At 44.6% G+C, this 22,024-nt stretch overlaps 1 protein-coding gene across 1 annotated transcript in view; it reads left to right on the plus strand.

Annotated features, from left to right (window-relative positions):
* Lars2 (leucyl-tRNA synthetase 2, mitochondrial) overlaps nt 1-22,024 on the plus strand; it is a 95,725-nt gene that overhangs the window by 38,496 nt on the left and 35,205 nt on the right. The window contains exons 6-10 of the mRNA XM_034484298.2: nt 1,471-1,560; nt 4,065-4,208; nt 10,469-10,576; nt 10,941-11,100; nt 20,235-20,339. Coding sequence (XP_034340189.1) covers nt 1,471-1,560; nt 4,065-4,208; nt 10,469-10,576; nt 10,941-11,100; nt 20,235-20,339 — 607 coding nt within the window. The remainder of the gene's footprint in view (nt 1-1,470; nt 1,561-4,064; nt 4,209-10,468; nt 10,577-10,940; nt 11,101-20,234; nt 20,340-22,024) is intronic.

The following is a 22,024-nucleotide window of genomic DNA, read 5'->3' on the forward strand; positions in this document are numbered from 1 at the left end:
TCACTACTATAGGACATCAAATTCCATGGGACTACAGTTACAGATGGTTGTGAGCTGCTGTGTGGGTGCTGGGAATCGAACTCGAGACCCTCTAGAGTAGTGAGTTCTCTTTGCTAAGCTGTTAATTGCTAAGCTATCTCTCCAGCCCCTATTTTGCATTTTAAAAAACTTGTTTTCTGGGGTTATAGCTCAGTGTTGGAGCACTTGTTAGCATGCCTGAGGCCCTGGGTTTGATTCCCAGTAACACCCAAATAATGTAATTGTTTTTTAAAATTAGGACTCTGCTACTTAAAAGAAAAACGATCACAAAACAGCATATAAAACAACCAAGAAAAGCTAGGAGTGCAGCTCGGTTGGTAGAGTCCTTGCCTAACATGCATGAAGCCCTAGTTTGTAAAATTCTATATTAAACTTGTTTTTCAAGCAGAAAGTAAACTTTAGAAACTTTTGATTAATCTCTCCATGTAGACAATAGCTTGGTTCATATCATATAATAAAGAGGAATAATGAGACTAGTTACGCTATTAGCCCTAGGTTCTGTGTAGACAAAGGATTTGTTCTGAAAGGAGAACCACATCACAGTGAATAAATACTCTTGACAATATGACTGCTTCTCAGATGAGCTATGTTCTTGGTCCTCAGCATGTGTTTATCCTGGCAAAAACCCTTCATAGCTGGATTGGAGAGATGGCTCAGCAGTTAAGAACATTTGCTGGTGATCATTTTGCTGCTGATCCCAGTTTAGTCTCCAGCACTCATATCTAGTCTCCAGCACTCATATCTAGCCTCCAGCACTCATATCTAGTCTCCAGCACTCATATCTAGCCTCCAGCACTCATATCTAGTCTCCAGCACTCATATCTGGTCTCCAGCACTCATATCTAGTCTCCAGCACTCATATCTGGTCTCCAGCACTCATATCTGGTCTCCAGCACTCATATCTAGCCTCCAGCACTCATATCTAGTCTCCAGCACTCATATCTAGCCTCCAGCACTCATATCTAGTCTCCAGCACTCATATCTAGCCTCCAGCACTCATATCTAGTCTCCAGCACTCATATCTGGTCTCCAGCACTCATATCTGGCATCTCACAGCCACCTGTAACTCTAGTTACAGGGGATCAGACAGCGCTCATGTGCATATACCCCCACACCCACATATATACAAAAACTATTCAGTCTTTTTTTTAAAGTTCATAGCTGTTTCCTGTACTGTAACTTCTTCCGTGGATGATAGGCAAGAGACCTGAGACTCTTCTCATTGAACACATCTAGAAAAGACGGGAAGTCAGTCCGATGACATCATCTCCTTCTTCCCAGCATAAATGGCTCCTTCACTTACTTTGAGACTTAGTGGAAATAGGTTGATAAATACTTTGCAATTTAATTGCTCTTAAGAACTGAATCTCTACGTTGTGGTGTGTGTGGTGGAGTGCCTGACTGCATTTATACCTCTTCCCTTTTTGACAGGAAATCACTACGTGTTTGCCAGATTACTACAAATGGACTCAATACCTGTTCATCAAACTCTACGAAGCTGGACTAGCCTATCAAAAGGAAGTAAGTTCATGTTAGCTTCCTTTTTAAAATTTTATAAATCCTTTCCATCTTAGAATCATCGCTGTTAATCTTCTTAATCTCAGTGTCTGGAAGGCAGAGAACAGCAGGTCTCAGTGACTTCAGGCCAGCCTGGTCTACACAATGAGTTCCAGGATAGCCAGAACTACATAGTGAGACCCCATCTCAAAAATACCAAAACAATTGGGAGGCAGAGGCAGGCAGATTTCTGAGTTCAAGGCCAGCCTTGTCTACAGAGTGAGTTCCAGGACAGCAAGGACTACACAGAGAAACCCTGTCTCGAAAACCAAAAAAAAAAAAAAAAAAAAACCCTGTAACTTTTATGTGAGAAACAAAGAAAGTCCTGTTTGCACATAACAGTAAAGATGAAGGCCACCTCAGGCTCATAGACTCATCGCAGCAGACCGAGCACTACCAAAAATAAAGCAGGAGTATTCGGTTTTTCTTTTTACCCCATGAAATCTCCCTGGTATTAGTGATAATAAAAGATGAGCCAATTTTCTTAGGTTTATGAACCTAAAAATTTTAGGTCCCAGATACTTACTACCCTGGTCATCTCTATATACTTATGAGGCAAAGACCTGGGGGACCCCATGTTAGAGAAAGTGAACTGTTCAGTGCTCATCTTTCCATGTGATTCCAGATGGCATAGCTTCAGCTTTTTTGTGCCTAGACTACTTTCAGTTGTAAAATCATAACCCCGATTATAGCTCGTGCTAGCCTCTTCCCCACCCTGGCTTTTATGTAAGTCTGGGAAACATCCAGAACCAGTCAGTTCCCAACACGTTCTTGGAAAAGCCACTGAAGAGGACATAATAAAGGGCCCGACTGTGCTGACTTTAGCACAGCCTGGAAGGGCTGGGAAGTGTCTAACACTGGATACAGAGAATACCCTTGTCGTTTGACTCAGGCTGGGGGGCAGTGTTAGGCCCCTGACCCCGCAGGACAGGCTGTCTGACAGTGCAGAGGCCTAAGTAGCCCCTCCTTCAGTTCTCCATAGTTTCTAACAGAAGGCAAACCAGCCTGCGGGCCAGAGTTGAGGTGGATGCAGGCTCTGAGCGCGAAGGAAGAATGGTCTGGGAGGCACATGCTTGCTAGCACCGGCTCTGTCGGAGTTACTGTGAATACTTTTTGGTGCTGAGCAAGTGCCTGTGTTACACAGTCTTCCATTAAATTGTAAGCAGTGCTTCTCAAGCCACTAGAGCAGTCCCCAGATCGCGCTGTACTCAGTGCCTTCTTTGTGCCAGGAGGCACCTGAATGTCACAAAGTGGTAAGTGTAGGCAGAGGTATTTGTTTTAAACAAAGAATGAAACTAACAGTAACTCTGGAGTACCTTTATCATGGTTAGGACCACGTGTTCTACCAGCCAAGTGAATCTGTGAGTAGGACTCGGGGTTGTTACTCTTGGGGTGCAGCACTGAAGGCCAAAAGCACAACAGTTTTCCAGAGGTGCTGAAAATGTTATATATTTTAACGTGAGTGATAGTTACATATTTACTCATTTAAAAATTCATTAATTGTTCATTACGACTTGTCTGCTTTTTGTATATTCCACATTAACTTAAACTACAGTCTTCAAGAATTGCAAGCATAATTTAGTTTCTTTGAGACCCAAATTCCTTCCCTGTCTGTGGGTGTCTCTGGGACCTTAGGTTTTTATATTACTTCTCTACTCTTCATCTTCATTCTCTGTAATAGGATTCTCTGACAATAGGATTCTTTAATGATCTACTTACCACCAAGCCGATTGTGAGCGTTCAAGGGCCTCACTTAAGCCAAGGGTAGTGGCACACAACTCTCAGCTCTCAAGAGACAGAGGCAGGAGGAGCTCAAGTTTGAAACTAACCCTAAGCTAGATAGCCACTTAGCTGTAAAACCACCTAGCATGGGAACTCAGTAAACAGTGTTGTTATCTTCTCTGCAGTAACTCTGTTCTCTGAAACTTTAAATAGATACCATTTTTTTTCTTCTTTTCTAAAGTGTTCTAAAATTTTTAATCCTGAATTTTCATGTCATTCAAGAAAAAACCTGGTCTGGAGAGATGGCTCAGTGGTTAAGAGCACTTAACTCTGGAAGACTGCTCTTCCAGAGGTCCTGAGTTCAATTCCCAGCAACCACATGGTGGCTCACAACCATCTATAATGGGATCTGATGCCCTCTTCTGGTGTGCATGAAGACAGCTACAATGTACTCATATACATAAAATAAATAAATCTTTTTAAAAAAAAAAAAAGAAAAGAAAAAAGAAAAAACCTAAGGTTGAATTGACCATGTGCTCACAGATGTCCATCTTCCCCAAGCCTTTTCTAACAAGGGCATTGTATGTGTCCTTGTCACAGCTTACTAGTGGCCCATTGGCCAGGCAGTCCACCCCAAAGATGCCTTTGAGCTTGGAACCACACTGTAACATTACAACCCTGTTCTCCACGAGGCCTCCACAGGGCATTCACCACAGTGTATTCCCCTGTCTCCTGTATCCTAACAGGCCTTGGTTAACTGGGATCCAGTGGATCAAACAGTGCTAGCTAATGAGCAGGTGAATGAATATGGCTGTTCATGGCGTTCTGGAGCCAAGGTAGAGAAGAAATACCTCCGACAGTGGTTCATTAAGACAACTGCATATGCAAAGGTAAGTGGTGGTCAGAGACTCTCAGTGATGCCCAGTGTGTGGGTATAACACACTGTAAACTCTGTGAAAGGAGCCTAAGCAGAGTCCTGAGACATGGGAGACAGAGAGCCTCAGTGTTGTTCACATCCATACGGGGTGGTGGCCAAGGTTCTTCTTCAGTGAGCTGTCACAAAGCAGCAGTACCTCTATTTGCAATTACACATCCAAAAAGGGGAAAGGGAATGAGTCTTTGTTAGACTCCAGGGGCTCAAGTTGAAGTTTCTCTATGCCATTGCTTATAGTAGCCTAGAAGTGAAGAGCTGACTGGTCTCCAGGAGGGAAGGCCAGAGCAGGAGTGAGCCGGGCCAAATCCAAAGCACCAAATGTGGCTCTCCTATGCCTCTGATTAATTGTGCAGGTTGCCCTGGGCCTCGGTTTCCTAATAAGTAAGATGAGCAATTAGATCTGATGATGCTTCAAACATCTGCTTGGCTAATTCAGAGAGCAAGACAAAGACAGCTGTGGAAACAGAATTCCTTAGTAAGTCATAGTGGCCTGGACAAACTCCTGAGTTCTGTATGTGTGTGATACTCAGTGCTTCTGTTTTAAGCTGAGTCTCAAAGGCAACCCATGGCATGCCCAGACAAAGTCTGGGTCTCATTTGCTGATAACTCAGGTCAGATATAGTATATAAGGCTCACATGCAGAGAAAGCACAGTCCTAGGCAACTTCTGGTTTATACCATTCTGCACCAAAACACAACCACATCCCACCAGCTCAGCAGGCCCTCAGCATCCCTCCTCTAAAGACTATGTACAGTGAGGCTCACTTCCTTTTAGTTTATTTTGATACAGCTGAACCTGGGTATGGATCTGTAACAGGTTCAAAAGAGCTTGTTAGCTTGCCTAGAGGAGAGCAGATCTGAGAGCATAGCTTTCTGGGTAGCCCCTCTCCGCTAGCCTCAGTTCTCTCATATTCCCGAGTGGGGATTATTTCTTCCCCTCTTGCTACCCTCCAGAGACTCTCTGGTGGCATATTGGAAAGGAGGGGTGCCAGTCCCCTCCCTGATGTGCCATGAGACTCTGATGGCAGTATTGGAAGGACACCTGGTTAGCTCCTGTGTTTTGACCCCTGCTTCTAGTTGGAAATGTAATAACCTGACCAGGGCCATTGTTCTTTAAAGTGTCAGCTGTGGATTTTCAACTGTTGAGTAGAATGGTGAGTTGCCATGGTAACTCTTGGTTCTTGCTGAACTCCTGTGCAGATTTATTGAAAAAGCTCTTAGGAGGTTAGCAGTGAAAATTGGGAGAAGAGGGAGAGTCCATGATGCTGGCACATTCGGGGGCTCTGATAGGAGAGCACACCCAGGACTGTGAGGCACATGGAAACCTGCATGTTACACTTGGCTAAGAGGGACACTGAATCCCCAAAGGCCATAATTGGAAGCTTGGCTAACACCCTATGACTGTGAACAAAAACAGAACAGAGTGGACTTATTGAAGATTAAAAGTAAGCTTCTGTAGGGGTCAGCAGAATTTCTAGAATAAAATAGATCCAAGGGGAGTCAAGCATGATCCAAGAATATCATCTGCAGTGCCCACAGAGGTAAAGCAGACCTCTGTGAGTTCAAGGCAAGCCTGGTCTACAGAGCTAGTTCTAGGACAGCCAAGGCTATCAAAGATAAAGGCTATCAAGACAAAGAAACCCTGTCTTGAAAAACAAACAAAAATTACCACATTTAAAAAAACAAAAAACAAAAAAAAAAAAAAAAAACAGGATACTGTGACCCAACAGACAGATCCAGAAGTTGAAGTTAGTTGATAACATGAAGGCATTTGTTATATAAATGAACAGGACTTAAAAGAAAAGATGATTGCTGTGAGTCTCAGGGGAGCAGAAGCCACCTTTAGCACTGAACTGACTGAGAATCTGGACCAGCTGAGTACATCCGAATCAAAAGCTTCAGTGTTAGGCTGCAGAGGGACAAGTTAGAGGGGATAGACAATGCCAACTGTGTGCGTTGAGGGATGTGTGTGGGCGTCTCAGGGCTTCTGTTGCTGTGAAGAGACACCATGACCACAGCAACTCTTATAAAGGACACCATTTAATCGGGGCTGGCTTACCTTCAGAGGTTTAGTCCATTATCATCATGGTGAGAAGCATGGCAGCATCCAGTCAGACATGGTGCTGGAGAAGGAGCTGAGAGTTCTACATCTTGATCCACAGGCAGCAGAAGGAGACTATACCAGACTGGGTGTAGCTCAAGCATAGAAGACCTCAAAGCCCATCCACACAGTGACACACTTCCTCCAACTAAGGTCACACCTCCTAATAGTGTTACTTCCCTGGTGCCAAGTAATCAAACACATGCCTCTATGGGGGCCATTCCTATTCAAACCACCACAAAGGGGTTGAAAAGCTAAGAGACGTACACTGTGTGTTAAACTGAGAGCCGTGTGGGCAGCCTCAGAGTAGGTCCCGAGAGGTCATTAGAGGCTGCATTCATTCTCACAGACTTTGACTTCAGCACAAGAGCCGTAGGAAATCATGAAATATTGTAAAGAAAGCGGTGATATCAGAATTATGGGGCAGGCTTTTAAAAAAGGTTTATACATTCTCAAAAATGATGTGTCTGTGTGTGGCTCTGTGCATGTGAGTCCATGTGCCTGAGGAGGCCAGAAGGTTTGGACCCCTTGGAACTAGAGTTACACCTGATTGTGAGTCACCCAAAGTGGGTGCTGGAAACTGAACTCAGGTCTTCTCAAGAGCAGAAAGCACTCTTAACCATGGAGCCATCTCACGTGTCCCCAGAATTATGTTTTCATAAGAACATTGTGGAATGGATGGTGTGGTGACAGGTACCAGTCCAAATGTTTTTGCCGTGGTCCCAGCATATGGAATCTACACTTAGGTGGGAGAAGTGGAAGGGGGTTAGAAAGGAACTCAGGGGGACAAGCTCCTGAGCTGGATGATTGTTGGATAAGAGGATACAGGTAGGGGTAACATCCAGGACTGTTGGGCCTTGGATGCAGGATGACCTGACTTGACCGGGAAGCTCAGAGTTAGACTACTCTCTTGGGTAGTCCTTTTGAGTTCAAGGTGGCTGCCAGACACTTCAATGGAGAGGGAAAAATAATAGGAGCTTGGAAAATTTGCTCCAGAATCTTAAGGGTGACCTGAGATGGGATATCCTGAACACGGTCTGATAGAAATTGCCATGAAGTAGTAAAGAAGTCCTGCTGTGTATATAAGGATGAGACATTGGCTCAACTAAGAATGCATTCAGCTGCAAGCAACTGAAACCCAAGTCGTGGTGGTCTGAGCAACTAGGAAGTTACTTTTTCCATATAATGAGAAGCAGTTGCTGGACTAGACTTGGCTTCCCAGGGTGTCTCTTGGCCTTTCCTTCCTGCTTGTGATCTTAGGGTTGCTAATGGCTGCTGTAGCTTCAGATATATCACCATTCGAGACAAGCAACAGGGGCAGTGCAGCTCCAGATACCACATCACCGTTCATGAAAGACAGGAGCAACGGGAGCAGCACAAACGAGTCCTTTTAATCTGGAAAGCAATATAATAGAAATCTAGTCATGTTTTGTGTCACGTGGCCACCCCCGGCATTAAGGGCGAGTGCACAATGGACGTGGCATTTCAGTTTTTGCAGTCCAGGCAGAGGAGGAGTGAGCACTAGGATCTGCCTTGGTTTGAGAGCTATCTGCCACAGGGATCTTCAGAGCTCTGTGTTTGCCCCAACGTGTCCATGTGGTCAGCTTAGGAGCAAGGCTATGTCCAGGAGCCCTTTCATGTCCAGGGTCTAAAGACTGTGAACCTGGAAACAGAGTTCTGGAACAGAAAACCGTTTTATCCAATGCTGCTGTGGAGTGTGCTCTATTGCTTCCTCTCAGCCTGCCTTTCAGAGTTGTTCACTGTGAGTGGTAAGCATGCTCAGCCACTGACTGACAGGGAGCTGAGGTGGGAGAAAAGAGTGCAAGTTAGCCCTGCAGAGCAGTGTGGGCAGAGTCTCCCGGGCAGCTGTGCTGTGTCACTCATGACGGGAGGAGGATTTCCAGGTTCGAGGCAAAGGGTCGGCTGTGTTGGGTGCCTCGTTCCTGTTATCAGTTCTAGCTAACTGTCCTTATTAAATGGGGATACTGACTAAATAGTCTCCAGACTGTGCCCTGCCTGGGGGTCCATTGACTGTGGCAGAGGGAGTTGCCTTCCTCCAACTCTGACATACAGGCTTCCTCAGATTGATTTTTGTGAATGATAGCTGCTGATTCACTGATTAAAAACAGACGTATAGAGAGGTTAAAATGTTGCAAATCCAGACCCAAGTTTTCTCGGGGTAACTCAAGCCCTCTTAGTACTGATTATTGCCCGCTCTGTACCTGACCCAGCATCTTTGTGTTCATTAGGTAAATTCTTGGCAGAGTCTAAATAGAGCTTGTTTTCTTTGGAATGTATAAACAGACCTCCAGATTTAAGTAAGCAAAGGCTGCAGACTCTGTCAAATGGGATGCGAGGCCTAAAGCAGAGCTTTTCTCACTTTGCTGTGGCTGCCTCATTGCTCTTAGGAACAGCGCCTTTTAAAAGTGCCTTGATTTATGACTTTCTTTGTTCTGTTGCTATAAAAACGTCATCAAAATGTTACCACATTGGAACAGGGACTCTGTTTCTGGTTCTACTCCGGAATAAACCATCTCTTCTTCCCTTAGGAGGTGAGAGCTATGGTTTTTTGTAGACACTTTCGTTTGTGTGTGTTTGTGCGCAGGGTCCCTTGAACTCTAGTCCATCTTGCCTCGGCCTTCAGCGTATGTTCCACCAAACCTCGTTCCTCAGCACTTCATCCCACCTTTGAAAAGTCTCAAATCCTACTGTTTCCCCAAATCTTTGTACTCTATGAGCCAAGAGAATTGTGTACCTGTGGTTGGCAGGGATGGCAGAGGAGCTGCCAACACGATCGCCATGGGTAGATGAAACCAGAACTGCTGCCCACTGGCTCAGTAATTGAAGCCCCCCAAAGATTATGGACAGCTCTGGCTAGCAAAAGCCGAGCAAGTGTCACACAAGGGACTGAAAGGAGCTTGTTTGTCCTTCAAGATATTGGTTTCATTTAGCTAATAAAAAAGTTATTTTGAGGGCTGGAGAAATGGCTCAGTGGTTAAGACTGCTTTTCCAGAGGTCCTGAGTTCAGTTCCCAGCAACCATATGGTGGTTCACAACCATCTGTAGTGGAATCTGATGCCATCTTCTGGTGTGTCTGAAGAGAACAACAGTGTATTCACATACATAATATAAATAAATAAATCTTTAAAAAAAGTTATTTTGTAAAAATATTCATAGATTTGCTTAGATTTTAGGCCAGCATCTACCTAGAATTAGCACGTAAAAACATTCACATTTATTCCTATTTGAATGTTTGGGCCTCACCTCCATCTGAATGTTTTAAGCTAAGCACCTCCACCAGGAGCTTTCCCACTCTTGATGTGCAATCTGGGAAGAAAAGAAAAAAAAAAAAATCAAAATCACTGGCTGCCAGTATGCCAAGCATGTAATGTCAGTACTGTAGGGGAAGCAGGAGGATTGGAATTTCAAGGTTAGCCTGGGATGAGTAAGACCCTCTATCAAAATCACACACACACACACACACACACACACACACACACACACACACACACACACACACAGAGAGAGAGAGAGAGAGAGAGAGAGAGAGAGAGACAGAGAGAGACAGAGAGAGAGACAGAGACAGAGAGAGACAGAGAGAGACAGAGAGAGACGGAAACAGAGAGCTCTTAAAGAGTTAGTGTAGGAATAGGGAGAGGAGGAGGGGGAAGAGAAGGAGGAATGGCCCAGTGTCTGGGGAGGGTGACACAGAATTCTGTGGGATGTCCTATGATAGGGAGAGATGGGGACTGGTGGAGACTGTCTTCAGATTGGGAACTTCTTTTGATCCCCAGACTTGGGGAGAGAAGCTATAAACACAGTCAGCAAACATGTAAATTGAGGTCTTTGTCTGTAAGCTTTCTTTCTTCCATGAACCCTTGAATGGGGAGGTAGGTCAGGTGGATCTTGCTTAGGTGGGTTGTCTCTGTTGTGTTTTGCCTTTGTTTGTTTTCCCTAGACTGAGGCAGCAGAATGAGGAAGTCTTGAGGGAATCTGACACCCAGAACTTTCCCCACCTTTCCTGCCTCAAGCCCACACCTCAAGCCCACACCTCAAGCCCACACCTTTGTTCTCACAGGACCTTTGCTACTTTTCTGTTTTGTTTTGTTTCCCCAGGCCATGCAGGATGCACTGGCAGACCTCCCAGAGTGGTACGGCATCAAAGGCATGCAGGCCCACTGGATTGGGGACTGCGTTGGCTGCCACCTGGACTTCACATTAAAGGTGATAAGGCACTGGCACAGCATTAGTGCCCACCAGTCTCCTTTGTATTTTGGAACTCTGAATACACAGCAGCTCGGCACTAGACCGCAGCACTGCCCAGCAGAAAGAGAACCGGGAAGGCATCTTTCTGAGCATGCTTCCTCTGTCTTCATCCTGGGGTGGCTGGGGCTGAGTGCAGGAGTGGAGACTGACCAAGGATTTCCTGTCCTGTTCTTCTGCCTGGCCTCACCCCCTGCACACATTCCTGGTCCCGTGGTCAGAAGCTGCAGTGGCTGTTCTTTGGAAATGTCGGAATGGGTGGCATGGGGAGCCCTAGAGCTCAGGAAGAGGACTGAAAATAAAATACCATGTTTCATCCTGCCAGGTTGACGGACAAGACACAGGAGAGACACTGACAGCATACACAGCCACCCCTGAGGCCATCTATGGCATCTCCCACGTGGCCATCTCTCCTAGCCACGGGCTTCTACATGGCTGCAGCTCTCTGAAGAAAGCCTTGCAGAAGGCACTAGTCCCTGGCAGAGGTGAGCTAGAGGGTGAAGCACAGGCTGTGGGGCTGCCTCCTTCAGGTGACAGCAGTTCACTATGAGCTAGAGGGTGAAGCACAGGCTGTGGGGCTGCCTCCTTCAGGTGACGGCAGTTCACTAGACCCTCACACTTCATACGTTTGCCATTTTTTAATCATCTGTTCTTTACCTTAGCCATAGTTTTTACTTTTTAAATCTCAAAACCTGCGGGTAAAACAGCTCTGGGAACATTAGATTGACTGTCCTGGGAACGTTAGATTGACTGTCCTGGGAATGTTAGATTGACTGTCCTGGGAATGTTAGATTGACTGTCCTGGGTGTCCCTGAGCCCCTTCCAGAGTTTGCCCAGAAGCTCAGGCCTTTAGTTTTGGCTCAGTATCAGTTTAAAGCTCTCTTCTGATAGGGAGAGAATCTTCTGAATTTTAAATTCCTCTAGCAAATAAAACTACTAAAAAGGGACGGTGAGGTGGCGCAGTGGATAAAGTGCTTATCATTGTGGTAGAGAGAGCGCAGACTCCAAGAATCCCACAGGCCTTTGCTTAGACTCACACACATATTGTGACACACACACACACATACCCTTAAAAATAAATAAATGTACTAGAATTTCAAAACATGAGGGTATAAAAAGAACTCTGGCAATGAGTGATTGTTGTCACTGAGACTCCTGGCCTTTTCCATGCCAAAGGGAAGAACACATACCTTTGATTAAACGTAAAGTTACAGCCACCCAGGGAGGGATTTTGAGGGACAGAGCCTGGAGGGTGCAAGGAAGACCTTATTGACTAGAAGAAGTTCTCTGGAGAAGGCTTAAAATTCTCTGCAAAAGTCTCATCCTTACGCTTCTTCTGACACTGTGAACTTTAACCTGCATCTCACATCTGAATTATTGAGGTCGTAAACTGCTTTGGATGATGTAGACTGGAGAGGCAGTGTCATGACAGTTTACTTCTGCTCCAGACAGTGATTGTTTCCTGAGTGCACTGGGGGCAACTTAGTGAGCTGCCCATCCTAGGAGCCTGCTGTGGGGCCAGCCTCCTGGGTCAGACACAAGCTTTTTACAGTCCTAACTGTAAGTGTCTCTGGGCTTAGGGCAGAAGACTTCCCAGTACAAGGCAGGTCTTGTCATTTGCCTTCACTTTTTTGGTTATATACTGAAATAGAGAAAAGATGCAAGTTAAAAGCCCGTGTGTCCCTTTAAGGCCTCCGTGCCCATGTCTCATGAACGTGTGATCATCGAGGAGTAAAGTATTTGATTTTTCCAGTCGGGGTTTCTCTGTGGTCCTGGGACTCACTCTGTAGACCAGACTAGCCTGGAACTCAGATCCTCCTGAGTGTGCAATTAAGTGGCACTATTTGAAAGGATCAGGAGGTGTGGCTTTGTTGGAAGAAGTGTGTCACTGGCGTGGGCTCTGAGGTTTCCAACGCCCATGCTAGACCTAGTATCTTTTCTCTCTGCCTGCAGATAAGGATGCAGCTCTCAGCTACTTCTCCAGCACCACTCCTGCCTGCCGCCATGCTCCCCACTGCCATGATGATAATGAACCAAACCTCTGAAACTGTAAGCAAGTCCCAATTAAGTGCTTTCTTTTATAAGAGTTGCCTTGGTCACGGTGTCTCTTCATAGCAACACTGACTTAGACATTGAGGAAGCAGAGAGAAAGAGGTGAGAGGTGCTTTCAGCCCATCTTCTCTTTTTCATGCAGTCCAGGCCCCAGGCTCATGCAGTGGTGCCACACATAGTCAGGGTGGGTCTTACCCTCTCTGTTAAATCCTTCTGCAAACACCCTTATAAACACTCCCAGAGAGTCTAAAATCCAGATAATTTGACAGTGAAAGTTAGCAGTCTCAGGTAGGTTTTTTTGTTTGATTGGGGTTTTTTTTGTTTTTACTCTGCTGGAGGAGGAGGAGGAGATGGTGGAAGAAGAAAAAAAGAAAGAATTGATTTCAACTTTTTGAAGAGAAAACTCAGTTTTTACACTTTTGAGTAATTTAAGATTCCTTGAGGCTATGATGGTTGAAAAGTAAATATTGAAAAACTAAATGCTATAAGTAACCAGCTCACACATTTTCCCCACCTCGTAGTTCATTTGGGACCACAGAATGAAGTCATTTTAATAATTAATGACTAGTAAGTTATAAAAGACTACAGTCTCTGAGATGAAGGACACCATAAATTCAAAGTCCCTTCACATGATAAGCTGAGGAGTGTCTATCTTACTTACTTCTCTATTGTTGTGCTAAGACACTGTGACCAAGACAATTTATAGAAGAGTTTATTTATTGGGCTTCCAGTTTCAGACAATGAGTTCATGACCACCATGGAAGGGAACATGATGCTAGAACAGTAGCTGAGAACTTATATCCTGACCCACAGGCACAAGGCAGAGAGAGAGAGAGAGAGAGAGAGAGAGAGAGAGAGAGAGAGAGAGAGAATCCTAATTGACCATGGATGGGCTTAAAGCCCACCCCCAATGACATATATCCTCCAACAAGGCCAAGCTTCCTAATCCTTCCTAGACAGTTCTACAGTTGGGAACCAAACATTTAAATCTCTGAGCCTGTGGGAATCCTTCTTCTTTAAACCACCACAGAATCTCAGTAGAAATAATCAGTCACATATCTGAGACCACTTTGGTGCTAGTGTACCAGACTGGCGTGGACATTTCATGTTGACAAATTGAAAGACATTTGTAACATTCCATTTGGAAGAGCTCCCGAGCTCTTTCCCTCCCCCTCCCTTCTCTCAACAGTCCTGAAGCTGTTCCAAATGGAATATTATGTTTGGCATTGAGCTTTTCCCGTTCTAATCTTCAGAATAGAAACATCGCTTCATTCAGTCTGCAGATCAGTTGAGTTAGTACATCAAGACTCTGATTTTGTCTTGTGACATTGTATGGTCACATACAAACCAGTCTGGTGTGTTGTGTGCAGTGCAGTTTTCTCATGCTTGCGATGAACCCCTCCCTGCTGTGGACCCATGCCTGCTGTGAGCCCAGCCTCTTCCCCCTGCAGCCTGTGGGTTTTACTTCAGCCTCAGCTGTTGTCATTGCTTACCGTTGCCAGCTGGCTTACTCTTCCCTTCATTGTCAGGATTCTAGGGCGATAAGTGTCAAAGTAGTGACCATAAGGATCATGGAAGCACATGGGATTTAGTCTGTCACTCTCAGTTTAAATTTTACCATTCGAACTCCGGCTTTCACTGAGTTGGTTTCTGAAAACTAGCTCCTGATTTGCCATAGACAATCAAGAATCTGGTCCCGTGGCCAAAAATATATCTCAGTTGCTTAGCCTGTGCACAGGTTCAATCCCAGGTTGAATCCCTGGCAACATAAAATAACCAAAAAAAAAAAAAAATCTAGTTTCACATGTATCCTTATCACTATGGGAAAACATACTTGTATATTTGTTTTCTTAGCTGAGCTGGTCCCTGAGCTCTATGATTTTAGGTGGTCTTTCTGGGAAGAGAAGATACCCTGAGGAGTTGTAAGGTGACTCCAGTGGATAGGGTGAAGCCTGAGGGGCAGTGTGCTCATGGGATCAGCTTATCTCTGCAGTTGTAGGAGAAAATGATAAAGGCCACAGAGCAGTGAGAGTCAGTGAAAAGGGACCGTCTCAGAGAAGCATCTGGAAGGCAGGTCAGAGGGTACCTCTCAAATCTCCGGCTTGGGTGATGGGGTTACTGATATACTGGCTAAATGCACAGGATTTTTTCTTAGCAAACTTTGTGCAGGTTTCTTTATAAGAAAAAGTACAGTGCTTGATCCAAGTTCTGGGAACTGACTTCCATGATCACTGATGTCACTCACTTTTCTCTGCTGATACTTCTGGCTCATGTAACTTTAATCTTTTTAAACCTTATTTTTAATGATGGTTCTTAAATGCTTTAACCTCCCTTGTAGCCCATCACCCACCAGAGGTAGAGGAAAAGAAAGAATATGGGGGAAGTGGACCTGTTTAGAAAGGTTCTTTGGAGCAACTCCTGTCTGTGTTGTCTGGAAATTGCCAGTTTAGTTCACAAGTCAGCAGCGCATTTGAAAACATTTCACGGATACACCAGCAGTCCAGTTTGGTAGAGTCAGGATAGTAAACATGAATCAGCAGTGGTAGCACTACCCAGCAGAGACAGCCAGGCCTCAGCTTTGGCTGGGGTCAGCAGAAGGGACCCAGTGGGAGGCCAGGAAAAGTTCTAGGCTGTGCCTCTCTCAGTGAAGCGAAGATGGGAGGGAGACAACAAGTGTTGTACAGCTAGATCTATACGCAAGCTTAGCTCAGCCTCCATCTCTGTCCATCAAGTCTTATTCATACTCCCTCCAAAGATCACGTGTCCTCCACGGGTCTTACCTCTTGCCATGTGCATCTGTCTCAGCCAACATCACTCTGCCTATCAACCCGAATCCACAGAAGCGACAAGAAACTGTGGCATACCACCAGAAGTTTTTTGGTGCGTTTTTCTTTATAGAGTCCCAACAAATACAGCTCAACTGCACATATAAGGAGGACCAATGCATACATATTTTTAACAAAGCATCTACATCCCATGTCCTTTCATGTGCTTGCTTTAGCAGGTCACCCTTTCACCTACGGCTTCTTCAGCCAGCGTTCCTTCACGAGTCTGCCTTAGCCTTTCACCCATGTCCACCTAAGCTAAACGTTCCTTCACCTGTTTGCCCCAGCAAAACACCATCCAACCAACTTTCCAAAGAACGCTTCCTTACGTTTCCACTTCAGGCTTCAGTGTTATTTTATTACCTATGGCTAGAAAGGGCTGGAAACTGCATAGAGCATCAGGAAAGGGATGTCCTCCAAGTTTCAGAGCCGTCTGTCTTTTAATTATTTTAAACATGTATATATAACATAGTGTATATTAGATCTTGCTTACTAGAGCAAACAGTTGTCTTACATCTCTTCCTCCTCTGCTTCTTCTTTTTTCCCCCCCAAATTTCGCTTACTTTTATCTTATGTGTGTGCTGCATGCGTGTTTTGCCTGAATGTATAGCTATGTACCACATGTATGCAGTGCCTGTGCAGGCTGGAAGAAGGCGTGGGGTCCCCTGGCTCTGGAGTTATAGATGATTGTATGCTGTGTCATGGGTTCTGGGAACTAAAGCCTTCCTCTGGAAGAACAGCAAGTGATCTGAACTGCTAAGCCATCTCTCCGGCTCCTCCCTCCTCTTTTGGAGATAAGCTCTTGCTGCCGTAACCCCCAGACCAGCCTCTGACTTGCCATCCTTCTCCAGCCTCCCAGTGCTGATGCTACAGTTGTGTAGCTTATCACGTGTGAGGCTCTCGTGGAGATGATAATGTAGGACTAGAGTGTGGCTCAGTGGTGGAGTACTAGGTAGGTAGTGCCCAGCATCTGCACGGCATTAGGTTTGACCCCTAGCACCGGCCGGGGAGAAAAAAAGTAGGTGTGTATGTAAGTCTGTCTGTGACCATTTCTCCGTGTGTGTGTGTGTGTGTGTGTGTGTGTGTGTGTGTGTGTGTCTATGTCTGTGACTATGTCAGTGTATGAGTGTCAGTGTATGTGTATCTGTGTCTGTTGTATGAGTGTCTGTGTATGTGTCTGTGTATGAGTGTCTGTTGTGTGTGTCTGTATCTGAGTGTCAGTGTCTGTCTGTGTGTGTATCTGTGACTGTGAATGAGTGTCTGTGTGTGTGTGTGTGTGTGTGTGTGTGTGTGTGTATGTCTATGTCTGAGAGTCTATATGTTTAAAGAAGACAGCTATTGTGAACACTTATGTCCATATGGCTTTTGCTTTTATAAAATTTTCCTGAGGAGACATGTCCAAGAGTAAATTTTTTCCAAAAGTATGGCCATTTTTCAGCTCCATCCTGTGTTGCTTTTATTGGCGTCTGAAAGGGCTTTATCCTTTTATGGTAGCAAAACCAGTGGTAGGTGAGTCTTACTGCAACCTCACCAGCAGGTGTGACCCTTCTTAAAGTTTTCTTTAATTTACTAAGTGTAAAATGATAAGACATTTAAGATTAATTTTTACCTCTTTCTAATAATTGATATTTTTAAAGTGTAGTGTCTATGACATGTGTGTGTCGGTGCCCTCAGAGGCAATAAGAGGGTGTTAGCTCCCCTGGAGCTCCGGTTACAGGCAGTTGTGAGCTGCATTATGGGATGCTGGAACTGAGCTCAGGACCTGTAGAAGAGCAGCAAATGTTGTTAACTACTGAGCCGTCTCTCTCTAAAAATGATTGGAAGAAAGAAAGAAAGAAAGAAAGAAAGAAAGAAAGAAAGAAAGAAAGAAAGAAAGAAAGAAAGAAAGATCTAAGTGATAAGACTCACTGTAGCTTAGTGGTAGAGAACTTACCTAGAACATATGAGCCTTGGGTTCCATCTCCACCTACAGACACACACACACACACACACGTACAGAAAGAGGGAGAGACAGACACACACATAGAAAGAGTGACAGACAGACACACACACAGAAAGAGGGAGAGGGAGAGACAGACATACATACACACACACACACAGACACACGTATATAGAGACAGAGACAAACGTGCACACACATACACAGAGAAAGAAATTAACATCTGTATTTTATGAAAGTTACAGAGTACTAGCAGTGTAATTGCAGCTAACAGTGGCCTCTTTATGCAGCCACTTGTAATTTTTTAGGTGTGTGTTACTTGATGGCATGACAGGTGTTTCTTTCTTGCCTTTATAAAGGTGAGTGGGTTTGACAAATCTACCATGTGAGGTGATCAGAACTAGTATTCTTTCTGTATCCTGGGTCTGTTCCCCCTAGAGTTTTCCAAGCTGCCCCACATTGTGGCCTATGTCCATTAAAAAAGAGCAGTTCTTAGGGAGAAGGGCTTACCTTTTTCTATTTTTAGATAGGGCCTGACTTAGACTTATAAGGGCTTCTCCATATAGCCCATGGCTATGCATAGCTGCAAAGGAGGCTGGACAGCGCTGCTGTTATTGTGTAGCCAACTCAACATTCTGTTGCTGAGTCGTTGGAAGAGGTGGATACAAGGGTCAGCTGGTAGCTGATCCCAGAGCTCTTTCTCTGACAGGCCTGTGTCTGCATTCTGTCTGTACTGCTGTCTCTCCAGTCTCCACATTAGCTTTTGCTCTTATTCCGCCCCCTCACCTCCCCTTTTCCTAATGCCACATTGTAATTGCAGAATTTGCAAATACATATTTCTTCTTTGAGAAGAGACAGTATGGAGTTAGAAATATGGATGCCTGGTTGGAGACGGAGTTTAACAGGCTCCAGCAGCAGAGGTTTAGCAACTGGATTGCTGGCTGTTCCTTGCTCCCAAAGCACTTACTGAATGCCGCCCCGCCCCGCCCTGCCTTCCTCCTGGATCCTGACGTCACCTCTTTGAAATGCAAATCCTGACTCTCGGGCTGATTTTCCTTTGAGGGCTTGTAGAATCTGTTTGGAAACAGGAAAGTTTGAAACAAGAAGTGCAAATTGCAAAGGCCAGCCAGTTGTAGCTCTTACTAGTGGTGGTGTAACAAACACAGGTAAACCGAAGCATCCGTCAGTAACTGCTTGTGCCTCTTTCCTTCCTCTGGACTTTGGATATGTATGCGTCTAGTCCGTATGTTCTCTGAGGATGTCTACGTGTGTGGCTCTTTCCCCGCTACTGCTCCTGTAGCAAACTCTATCCATGATAATACACTGGTTGGGTAAATTGCAAGTCATTTACTGTAATAAATAAATAAATTTATTTCCCTTCCAGCCCCCTGTGCCCAGAATGACAACTCTTTTGAGACTAATTATTTATTAATAACTGCCTTGGCCATGAGCTTCAGCTTGTTCTCTGACTTGCTCTTAACTTATTATCCCTTTTATTCTAGCCTACGTTCAGCTGCATGGCAGGTTTTCCTCTCCTTGTCTTCTAAGGTTTGTCTCCTCAGAGTTTCTGAGGCAAATCTGCCCTTCATTCTATCCTGAGTTCAGCTGCCTTATGGTTTATGGCTGTCTCTTCAGAATTCCAGCTGGAATCCCCCCTGCCTCTCACTATTTCCCGAATCCTCTCTTTCCTGCCGGATGTCCCACCTCCTATTTCCATCATTGGCCATCAGCTTTTTTATTGACAGGTGATGCTTATAAGAGATTCTCTCTACAATTTGCCTCATAAATACTCATAACTGGGGCATGTGTACGATGATTACATTGTTCTGTTTGTATACTTTGCTTACAGGTTCTTGTTGTGTAGCCCAGACTAGTCTAGAACTCATTGTATAGCTCAATCCTGCCCCAGCCTCCAGAGTGCTGGGATTATGAACATATACCACCAGGCCCAGCCTTACTTTCTCATTCTTAGGTAACTTTTTATTTTTTCTAAAATGCAGTCTCTTCTCTGTGTGTCTTTCTTTCATTTGCTTTGTTTTTTGAATTTCTAGCAGAATTGTCCCACATTCCCCATAGCTCTATAAAACGCTTGATATAATTTTCTCCAAATTCCAGCCTTCCAAACAATCTTACAAGTTCCCTCCTTTTCCTGAAGATGTTCCCGATGGTGTTTGGTTTGGTTCAGGTCTGAATTGGTATGACCCTCCAGGTCTCAGCTGCATGTCTAATGTTCCCCCTGACTTCTTTCTTGAATGTTCTTGTGGCTGGCTTTTCTTTGTTGGGTTCCTGTCTCCTGGCCTACACCTGTCTCTTTTTCCATTAGACTTCCATCTTTCAAGAACTCACATACTCCAGTATCTCCCAAGACAAGCACATGTGGGAAGGAACTGCTCTGTCTTTGGATGTCTGGAAAGCTCCTTCCTGCGCTGCTGTTCTCTGCTTTCGAGCCACATCACCATCCACTTGCTTTAGAAGTTCACGTCTCCTCTTTCCACTATGGGAAGGTTTTGCTTGTTTCATTCTCACTGCTGGAGATATTTTTGAAGAGTAAAAGGTGGTAATGAGATGCTTTTCCATCTGGAACTCAGAACACCCTTTCCACTTCTTTGCTTGTGTGTGCAGGTAGACAAAACTTCTCTCCTGTACTTTTTAATCTTCTAATTTCCACTGGTGTAAATTACCTGCCAATACCCTTCAAAGGACAGTTCTTTAGCAAGTAGCACACAGCATGGAAGATGTTATGCTTTTTCTTGTTTGTCTGCTCTTGGATGTGTCTAGCTGATGGCTCTCCTCTTGTTTTCAGATTGCCTCACACCAGTGATGGCTGTGAACATGCTCACTCTGCAGGAGGTCCCCATCATCATCATGGCTAACCCTGACTTGGAAGGCTCTCTAGATTCAAAAATAGGTATGTGGCTGTTTAGGTGTCATACATGCTAATAAATTATGCAGGGTTAAGGGCAAAGGGCTCACAGCTCTTGCTGTCCCTTGTAGGAGTTTACTGTTGATTCTGTGATGGGTTTTGCTTCTCAGTGAAAATTTGTGCTCCCTTTTTAAAATCTTATTTAAATCATCATATTTAGCGCTTTATATATTGTTGGCAAAGCGTTCCACCATGCGCTGCACCCTGCCCTCACCTTCGATGTGTCATTTAGTTAAGAACTACATATTCACTGGGCAGTGGTGGTGCATGCCTTTAATCCCAGCACTTGGGAGGCAGAGGCAGGTGGATTTCTGAGTTCAAGGCCAGCCTGGTCTACAGAGTGAGTTCCAGGACAGCCAGGGCTACACAGAGAAACCCTGTCTCAAAAAAAACAAAACACACACACACACACACAAAAAAAAAAAAAAAAAAAAAAAAAAAAAAAAACCAAAGAACTACATATTCAAGAGCACAGTATTACACACCTGAATTCCTAGCATTCAGAAGCCTGCAGTAGGGAGATGACAAGGTTAACATTTTAAAATACATTTTTTTGCGTATGAGTGTTTTGCCTGAGTACTGTGTATACACCTTGTGCCTGTAGAGGTCAAAAGGAATCAGATCTTCTGAAACTGGAGCTACAAATGGTTTCAACCTGTCATGTGGGTATTGGGAACTCAACTCAATTCCTCTGTAAGAAGACCAATTCTTTTAACTACTTAGCTGTCTCTCCAATCCCACATCATAAGCTTAAAGCCTGGAAAACATGGCAAAACCACATCTTTAAAACAAAAGCAAGCATACAAACAACAACAACAAAAAGATATGTGTTTGAAAGCATATGGGGGATGGTGAGCAGAGGGGATGGCAAGGCAGCTCAGTGTGTAAGAGTGCTTGCCACTCAAGCCTGCCAATCTGAGTGGAATTCCCAGAACTTAATGAAAGTATCTTCAAAACCTCTACATGTACCTGCACACATACATACATTAATAATAAATAATAAATAAATACATAAATAAATTTTATGTTTTTAAAGGAAAGCATATGAGGTATTTCATGTCATCCTGGTTGCTATTGAGAATTTAAAAAGCTTAGGCTCATGAATTAGTTTTAAATACTTAGACACATGATATGGGGACAGTACAGTGTAGACTAAAAATCTAGTCTCAAGATCCAAGCCAGGTGTAGTACTTCAGGCGTTTAGTCCCAGCACTGAGGAGGGAGATCTTGAGTTTGAAGTCAGCTTAGGCTACATAGTAAGATCCTAGCTTAACAAAGCCAAACAAAATAAAATCCGCCAAACTACCAGCAAGGGCAGAGCAGAGATGGAAGTTGCAAGCACATATGCTCCTTGTGGGCTAGGTTGTGAAACTGTGGAGGAGGCTAATCTGGACTCCTTAAGAAAGGTCATGAAGCACCTGAGAGACATTTTATTGGCAGCCCTATTCATGAGTAATACTCATCTCTTGTCCTGGGGCAGAAAGAGAACAAAAGATAAGTACCTAATGACAGCCCTGTCCAAACTTTGCCTTCAGGACACACCTGCGTGCCTCTCTGAGCTGCTTTCCTGTGGGAGATCCCAGTCTCCCTGCAGGACAGCAGCCTGCGCAGGTGCCCTTCCTGTGCTACTGCAGCAACAGTTCCTATTACGATGACCTCAGGTCAGTTCT

Source organism: Arvicanthis niloticus, chromosome 21, assembly GCF_011762505.2.
Source record: "Arvicanthis niloticus isolate mArvNil1 chromosome 21, mArvNil1.pat.X, whole genome shotgun sequence".
Classification (NCBI taxonomy): Eukaryota; Metazoa; Chordata; class Mammalia; order Rodentia; family Muridae; genus Arvicanthis; species Arvicanthis niloticus.